This window comes from Rhipicephalus sanguineus, unplaced genomic scaffold (genome assembly GCF_013339695.2).
Source record: "Rhipicephalus sanguineus isolate Rsan-2018 unplaced genomic scaffold, BIME_Rsan_1.4 Seq127, whole genome shotgun sequence".
In the NCBI taxonomy this organism is placed as follows: Eukaryota; Metazoa; Arthropoda; class Arachnida; order Ixodida; family Ixodidae; genus Rhipicephalus; species Rhipicephalus sanguineus.
Genome location: NW_023614569.1, coordinates 45,266 through 54,684, shown reverse-complemented (window position 1 = coordinate 54,684; position 9,419 = coordinate 45,266). Strand labels below are relative to the sequence as shown.

The 9,419-nt window shown below is 45.5% G+C and overlaps 1 protein-coding gene across 1 annotated transcript; it reads left to right on the top strand.

Annotated features, from left to right (window-relative positions):
• The first annotated feature begins 4,824 nt into the window (after positions 1-4,824).
• On the top strand, positions 4,825-9,175 carry LOC119376531 (5-hydroxytryptamine receptor 1-like). Its single transcript, XM_037646326.2, has one exon. It carries the CDS (start codon positions 5,073-5,075, stop codon positions 5,880-5,882), a length of 810 nt encoding a protein of 269 aa, XP_037502254.1. The 5' UTR covers positions 4,825-5,072; the 3' UTR covers positions 5,883-9,175.
• Positions 9,176-9,419: the final 244 nt, after the last annotated feature.

The following is a 9,419-nucleotide window of genomic DNA, read 5'->3' as shown; positions in this document are numbered from 1 at the left end:
GCGAATAAAAAAAATTGTCAATGTGCCATAACCACAGGGAGAGAAATACAGGGACAAGACGACTTGCATACTCGGGTTGCCAGGTCTTCCGATCTCTCCTCGCCGCAACGAGCTTCTTTTCAGCTGGTGAAAGGGTGACGTATGAAACACCCTGATGCGTACTGCGGTACAACGACCAAGTTCGGCGCCAAAATAAGCAAAAAATGTCAACTCGGCTACTCGACAAGCAGATATTTCTCGGTTTGCTGTGAACTGCGAAAAGGGCGTCGCGGGTCGAGGAGAGTCTCTCATGAAGAACGACGAATTAACAGTACCGCTGAACGGATCCACTGTATACGCGCTCAGCGCAATGGGGGGAACGCTGCGAGAGACGCAACGAAATGAACCCTGAGATACAAACGCACGTTAACCGAGAGAACGGCACTCTCATTCAGATGAGAAGAACCCGGGAGGCGGCGCCGCGTGCTGCCGCCGGAGAACAAACTATCTTCTTCGGCCCAGCCTGTATGCGTGCATTTTTGTCACATTCTTTTTTTTTTTCGTTTTTTTGAGCTCGCTACAATGTCCCCTTCAGAACGCCCCACTTTGCGTCGGTGGATATCACGTCGCATGCTCGTGAAGGGAGCAGCTGCATTTAAGTTTATGCGAGGGCTGCAGGTTCCGGAAACGTAATCGTGCCTCGCTGGAGCGAGACCTCGCTTTTGAGTGTATCACGCGTTACCCTAAAGCACCACACCGTGCATCTGGGAGGGACACGAGTATTACAGCTTACAGAACGCGTGGAGACGATTGAATTTGTTCTCAGTGGAAAACGACCCCGTGGTTTCTGCGAAACGGGATCTCGGTGCGAGTAGCGTTATATCTGGTGCCCGACAATTGCGAAAAGCGGTAACGTTGGAAATGACAACGCGCGCTCCGATTTCTTTCGCTAGGCAGTGAAAATTGCTTTCCGCGACAGAGCGCACGCGACGAAAAGCTGCTACGAAGTCTCAGACGTAAAAAAAATAGTGCTTGCGCTCTGGGGATGACATTGCGTCTTCAAACACAGTTTCGTATATCCACACTGGTATAGACAGTGATGTGGCCCGCTTGCTTATGGGCAGGACTAAATGGGGTGTTATATTGTGAAACGGATCTGCAACGGCGACCCATTTAAGTTCTTGAGATCAGCCTTACCTTTTTTTTTTTTTCAAATATAGGCTGCGGTGTAGCGTGACGGAGCTCATAGGTAAGTGATGAATCATTCACGCCGAAGTACATTTCACACGTGACTGAACTTATTGAAGATCTCCATGCAAAGTTATGTAGGCGCACAAGTGTGAGGTTAAAAAACAGTGATCGCTGTTTCGGCGAAAATGTTCTTAAAAAAGATTCATTGTGTGTCTTTGGAAATAAGCTGTCATAAATTAATTTATTAGTTAGTTCGTGTCATTGTGTTACAGAATTTACATAAAACAGCAAGGGCTATATATATATAGCATCAGCGTTGAATCGTGACCCATGTTGTTAAATTTGCCTGATAACTCGAATGCCAGGAAATATTGGTGATATAGAATATTTAATCTAAACACATATTAATTATGATTAATGACATCTTACTCAGCACACTGAGGTGACATTACATTTTAAAGATGAGAGTTTTCTCTGACAGCAGCAATGTGTTTCTGAGCAGAACCTAGGAACCTCTTTTTTTTTAACTCTCGCGAAGTTCTATATGAAATCAGCTACCACAAATCGAAGAGTTTACCAATTGTCCATGCTAAGGACTGCTACGTCGACGTATGGGGTTCTAATAACTGTACTATCTCGAGAACACACAAATATAAACACAAACGGCAAATAGTTCTTGTCATACTGTTTCTTTGTACTTGCGGTGATGGAGTTAGGTGCCGTGTGTTAGTGGCTTGGCGAGCGTTAGTAACATTTCTCCTGTGGTCCAGCACGTGCGTCAATCCTTCGGCAGCACCAGAAAGTGTCGAGTTGTTTGAATGCCTATTTAGAAACCGTTACTGCGCTTCCAGGGAAGTGCGTCGGGTTTCCTTGTCCGTAGTGTAACAGATAGATTCGTTGTGTTCGTTAAAGGGCTAGCTATGCGCCACTGTGTTGACTGATGCTGTCCAGTGTCACGGCGTAAAGAAACGCTGGTCGATGTTCCGCTGCTACTGGCCGCCAAACTGGCGGCCAGTAGCACTGGCCAGCCGCTACATGCCCGCTGCGTATGGCGCTGCTGGCACGTGCAGTGACGAGATGAGCTTCGCGCATTTCAGTAATTTCACAGGACTGTCGCGCATGCTGTCTCGGTTCGCTTCTGACCCGCTCTTGAAGCTTGACAAGCGCGTACTTGTATCGTACTACGAGGGGGTACGGCGCCATAAGAAACCACGAGCAAATTTTATGCGACAGGTGGCTGTACAAAATGCGTGCTTGTCCAACTAAGCCCTCCTCATTTTCATGAAGCCAATCACCAAGCATCCCAACATCGTAAACGAGGCGGCTGCAAGTGCTCGCCTAGCATTTGTCTTCTATTCCCGCTTTTTTGGCACTCTGAAATAGCTACACCATAGTGCAGCATTTCTTAATACCTTTTGTGATAATTTATTTCTTTATTGCCGCCTGAATTTTTATGTTCTAATGTTGTGCATGCCTCTAACAGCTCCAGCTAGATCAACCCTGTTTTGGAGCAAGATTGTTAGTGTCTCCGCAATCCGTCAGACGGCGCGGCAATTAGATAAGAGTTACGGCGGAATGAGTGATGGCGCACAGAAATGCATTGGTGCGGTATGTTTGCGAACGGCTGCGCCATTTGTCGCACCATCACTAATACGTCTTAGAAGCGAGCGTTGCAAAATGATCTTAGCAGCCCTAAATGATTGTGCGACCTGCGGCTCAGGATGATAAACTTCACTGAATGTCCACCAGCACCTCATCCTTGCCCAGTCGGTAACAGTATTGTGAAGAGAGTCCGATGACAAAAGTACTCAGAAGCAACCTTATCGCATGATATCACGTGGTGAGCACCTGTCACTAACTTAGGTGCTCCTGCTGAGAAAACACTCGGCTTCATAAAGGGCCATTTACGTGACACTCGATTACATAAACAGCTGGCTTACAAAATCATTTTATGCTAAAAGCTTGCTTGCGCCAATGCCATCCGAAGTCCTTGTCAGGTGCATAGTACAGGCATAGCAGAACACGTAAACAACCCGCGTCACGCGTAAACAAACAATTTGGCTACTTTTCACTCTATTCCTATTCTACAAGTTTATTTCTTGTACCTGTGAACGCCGAAGCTTTATAACCCCGCTAGCCCGCGTATATTACCGCACCAGTGATGCCTTCAAAGTCAGCCCGGGCCGCCGCGGTGGTGTAGCGGTTGCCGCGCTCGGCTGCTCACCCGAACAGGGGCGTAGCCAAGGGGGGGTGGGGGGGGTTCAAACCGCCTCCGAAATTTTTCAGTTTTGCTTGCGTATATAGGCACGCACACATACAAACGCACGCACGAACATACATAAAGTATGGTTGAACCCCCCCCCCCCACCGAAAAAAATTTCTGGCTACGCCCCTGCACCCGAAGGTCGAGGGTTCGCTCCCGACAGCGGCGGTCGCCTTTCGATGGTGTTCCTCATAATCATATCGTGGTTTTGACACGTAAAGCCCCAGATGTTATTATTACTTAAAGTCAGCCGGACATTCAGCCGCCTTGTTACGTTGTGCGCCTTGTTTTGCGTAGGCGCAACGTCCGACTTATACGAACTTTCCTACAGCATTGCAGCTATAACTCGCAGAATAAATTCCTTTCGTAGGTAAAAGGCTAGCTATAGATCAATGATTGCGTGGTTACCGTTGCTATAAACGTACTTTACTCCTTATGTAACAGCACCAAGAAAGGATATCAAAGTATTAAAGTGAAGGGCCGCCACTCACAAACCAACCCGTTTTCTAATTTTAACGCAGTTTTAGTTACGTCCCTAATTGTTGACTATTTCTTCGTCCCATCTACAGGACAAGACTCCTTTTTCTCACGTTTTTATTACCTGCGCAAATCAACCGTTTAATATATTTTCTGAAAGTGGTGACAAAGTCATCACGCCAACATGCGGAAAGTTGATTACGAAAGCTTCACTTGAAAATAATATATAAAAGGATGTGTCATCCAATTAGTTTATATTGGCTGTAATATCATAGAATGAGTTTAATGAGATCAATAAATCGGAATTTTTGTAAGAGCATAAAATAATAACTGTTCTGACGAAATCTCGAAAACACTAATCGTGGGAAGTTGATGTGATATCTTTCTGAAAATTTACTGCCTGCGATGCAAAAGTATCACGGGGGAAAGCCTCTAAGACCTTCACATACTCGATAACGAATTGTCAAGTATAGCTTTTGTATCATGTATATAAGGCATTTATTCAATGTCTCTTTGCGTGTGGGATTCTGCACAGGCACTGGCTATTCAGTATTACATATGCAATGAGTGGCTTGCGTGATTAAGATCAAGTATTACTCGCGTACAGACTACTTCCGAGCTTCAAGATGAGCGCCACCTCGAAAAAACCATGTGTTTACTGTTTTGGCTTATAGAGTAAAATCAGCGTAACAAGGTGCTTACGAAGCGAACAACTGTAGAATGAAGTACGGTTCCCCCATTCGCATTTGCAGATAACAAAAGGTTTATGATATTGGAAAGGCTCAAGATGATTTTTGTTCGCTATTCTTTTGCGTGTCCAAGTACCTAATAGCCTGCAAAGGCAAGTAACATTGAAATAGTTGGAAAATAATGATTACTAATAGATTATCATAACTTGTTTACCTATGCAGGTAACACTCCTGGCCTTCCGGATTATGCCTAGTGACATCTGGGAGTAGCGGCACCAGTGGTGTCGTGCCACATCACCATCACGCTGAGTGCACTGGCATTAGCTGTGTGCCTAGGCGTGCTCATCGTCGCAACGGCAGTTGGCAACGCACTCGTCTGCCTCTCCGTCTGCCTCGTGCGCCGCCTACGGCACCCGTCCAATCACCTTCTCGTCTCCCTGGCTGCCTCGGATCTATGCGTGGCCCTGTTGGTCATGCCACCAGCCTTGCACCTGGAACTTACGGGTCATCGGTGGGACCTGGGCCGTGCGGCCTGCGATGCCTGGGTGTCTGTGGACGTGGCGTCCTGCACAGCGTCCATCCTGAACTTGTGTATGATATCCGTGGACCGCTACTTAGCGATCACTCGGCCCTTGACATATGGAGTGCGAAGAACTGCGCGAAGGGCGTGGGCCTGCATCGGTGCGGTATGGCTTCTTGCAGCACTCATCAGCGTGCCGCCTCTGCTCGTTCTTGGAAACGAGCACGGAACACCCACGATGCCCACCTGCCTGGTCTGTCAGCATTTGGCGTACCAGCTCTACGCCACGCTGGGCGCATTTTACATACCTCTTTTTGTCATGCTGTCCATGTACTGGAGGATTCACACGGCTGCCAAGAAGGTCGTCGAGGCAGAACATAGGGCGAGACCCGGTCCCCGCACTAGGAGCCTGAGGGTCGCCGTTAGAGAGCGCAAAGCCTCTATAACGTTAGGAATAATCCTGACCGCCTTCACGGCCTGCTGGTTGCCTTTCTTCGCTTTGGCACTGGTTAGGCCACTCGGTGGGAAGCCCCTTCCCGAGCTGGCCCACAGCCTCGCTCTCTGGCTTGGCTATACTAACTCAGCACTGAATCCTGTCATCTACGTCACATTCCATCACGACTTCCGTAGAGCATTTCGTGACCTCTTGTGCTTGCGCTGTGGCAGAAGAGGTATCAATAACGGCGCAATAGTAGGTGGAAGCGCAAATGGACCAGCGCAGATCTTCGGGAGAAGAAGTAACAACCACCGCTCGTGGGCCTGACCCTGGCGGACGTCGCCTGGAGACATTCGTGTCTCCAGAGTCGACGTTCTTTGTGAGCACAACGAGATGGACAAGCAAATTCAGCAGAAGAAACAACAAAACCAACCGAGTCAAATTATATGTGATTCAACCGCCTCGCCCATAGGGACTATGTTTCCTTGACCGTTTCGTCAAGCAAGATTCCTGACGACTCACTCGCTTGAAAAGTAAACATGACAGGGTTGAATGAGGTAGAAGTTGCACGCGACTGTCAGAGAAGCAGTGAAGCACTTTGTTCTTGTGGTAAACGAAAGCCCATCGGATGTCAGCTGTACCTGAAGAGCAAATTAACGTTGCAGTCTTCAAGGGAACACAGAGTGTTCGTGTGTGAAGAGTTAACAAAACACGCGAAAATTTTCGAAAGTTTAACTCCACCTATTGGCTTCTACAATTTGGTGTGTTTTGTTACACTTGCTGCAATCAAGGGGCATAATCTCCGTAACGGGGTGATGATATGAAAGACAGGCACGCGCGGTGATATGTGATGTGTGTGCGAAGAACTGCCAGGAATGTATTTCGCGTCCCCTAAGAGTGCTGCCGAGTGTTATAGGGCTCTTGAAAAGGTATAGCCGACAGTGCAGGAGGAAAAATGATCACCGCCGCAACGAATAAGTTACGATTCCCTCTCATTGTTTACATTGCAGCTTGTCCTGGAACATTTTGTGCGTCTCAGGTGACAATAGACGAACTGATGTGCCACAGTAGGCGCAACGACGAACGTCTCTCCGGCAAACTCGATAATGAACCTGGGTGACAAAGACAAACATGTGTGCAATGTGTACTGAAAATGCACCCTACTAAGAGGTACACGCGATTGAACGAATTTGCTCTGTGTGATACAGTGTGTGTTTTCGTTTCTACCGGTGTGCTGTGCTTATTTTATTCTTCTCGTTATGGACGAAGGATACATGTGCACACTTGCCAGTAATGCGGACTGAATGCTGCACATGAACCTGCGCATAGCGATGTATAAAGCATTTCTGACCCAAGCACCATTACGACCCTTTGTCAGAAACCGAGTTGGCTTCAGTGCATACACATTTGTGATTCGATCTGCAAATACTGGGACAGATCCTAACATTATTTTCATCCGCTAGGAAGTCATGTCCATCTTAACTCTAACAGCTATAGATCATGTTTATCAGTTGTTTGTTCATGCAAAACATTTTGAACATTCCCCAGATCGCGTTTATCGGCTCATGTTATTAAAAGACCACTTGACAGTATTTTTGCTGTTTTGTGGACATCTGAATTTAACAGATCACTGAGAACTACTTTTTTTCTGCTACAGCTGTTTTGTCCATGTTGGTGGTCATGCGTGCACCACTGATTATTCACTTCTGTAGTGACGCTGCAGAAAAGTAATTATAGTAAATAATTAAGAAAAAACGCAGTGAATAAAATGCAACGGTGTGGCTGAAAGGCAATTAAGACAAAGCGAAACGAACAGAAATTTCGTGTAATACCCCCGATAAAAAAACAGTGCGACCTTTCATTCCCAGGAGATCCAACTTATTATATCAAAACAATGGATGGAGATTTGTAATAATGTAACTATTATCCACTGGCCTCAGCACCTGCGAAGCGGCTTAGAGGCTCTGGCGTTATTCTGTCGCATGCACAGCTGCGTCGCTTCAATGCTGATGACTGTGGAAACTTTGGAATAAGGGCTCAAAATTAAGCGCATGTGGACTATAGTTTAGGTAAATATTACACAATTCTTAAAAATCCTGTCTTTAACGGCGACACGCGGCGAGGTTAAATTAAGAAACCAATTTTTTTTGGATTCCCAATTCTACTAACAGGGGCGCTCTACCATCACTTTAAAAACACAATGATGTGGCAGCTGGGCAGCAAGCTTTCATTACTAGGTGGAAATGGAGAGACACATTCCTTTGATAGCGAATGACTTCTTCGAATTGACAGCAGGGATAAGGACTCTCGCAATGGTGCACCGGTAATATTGATTATTCTCAGGAAAAAAATGAAAACCGCTTTGGTAATATAGTTCGATTTCAAATGTTTTGGCCTTATACATTCTATAAAAAGTCCTTTGACTCCTTTTGGGTAGACCTGATTTTCCATGTATATATGACTCTGAGGCAAGTCAACTCGCTTTGTAGACCACTATACTCTCTTCTAAGAGTCGTGTGACCCACAAGAGAGTTAACGTGCCTCTTTAAAGAGAATCACATACGTGGCAAGTCAGGACTACCCGAAAAAGTCACACATATTATTTTTTCTCCTAGAGAGTAGTTGTCATGCAATTATTTACAAAGTGGCACTTTGAAAATTGCGTAACTGTTGCCCTATTCACGATCGACAGAAAAGGCCTCTTATAAACACTCGATGTTTACAATCATAGCACGGAGGGAAGATTGTCAGCAGGAGAAAGATTTCTAAATGTAAGCTTACACAATTTCTTTCTATCACGAAGTTCACTCCACCTTACGGGCTTCCTGAGATCAGGAGCTGAATTCTCAAAGCTTCCCTTTCCTAAGTGCGCTTTCCCATTCGCTAACGATACTTTGCGCATCGCTACTGGCTGAATTATTCTCATGCGAAAATTTTTACCGTAAGACGCTTTTGTTAATACGGGTCCTCATTTGCCGCTCTCTAAGACCCGTATTGTGAAGTCCCTAGCAATACTAGATTCGCAATAAATACTATGTTTGATTGCGTGTCACACGGCAATTTCCTTTCATAAAGAGTTATTATAGCCAGCAACATGTTCATATCTCGAGCAAACTATTGTAAATGCAGGATCGCACTGCGAATTCACTGGTAAACCCTTATAGGCGCTCATTACCCGGTCGTTCTCATCGCATATAGCTGATTATAATCTTTAATAGTTGTGTTTTTGTCGCTAATTTTGATGCACTGAAATGTTGATTCTGGATGCCAGGAAAATTTGTTTTTGACAGTGTCCGACAGGGTTGATTTTCTTAAGAATCTCAATATATATATGACAAGCCATTACGTTGAAAGTAGCAGGTGTTGGAAACTTGCGAACATTGTGCTTCTTTAGTTTGGTATCACAGTGTTACTGTTGTTGTTACTGTATATATTTGTCATCTTCATCTTGCTAGTTGCGAATACCAGTATTTGTAAAATGGAAAAACCAAAAGACATCACTGAATCAGGAATTTGTTTTCTTTTTGGCGGTATAAAATAAAATAAATATTTTGGCCAGTAAATGTGCTTGTGGACGTGGACCCGCATCTCTTTCGACCAAAAAGGAGTCTACTTGCAGGCAAGGATTCCTTGACAAGTTCTATGACGTGCAGAAGATGCACTATCTGAGGCCTGAGGGGCCACAGGTACAGGGTTTACAACTGTACAATCGGAACTGTCCGTTATCTCAAACCCTATGTGCCATACAAGTTTCACTAAACGTGTTCGCATTCAACGTATAGGATATCTGTGGCTACACAATGTTCTTCAGTGTAGTCATTGCGTACAGGCTTCCCAAGTATCGCTTAGTGGCGCTGCTGCTCT

Excerpts from the sequence above, each read along its gene's own strand:
- LOC119376531 (XM_037646326.2), top strand. The coding sequence starts at position 5,073 with ATGCCACCAGCCTTGCACCTGGAACTTACGGGTCATCGGTGGGACCTG.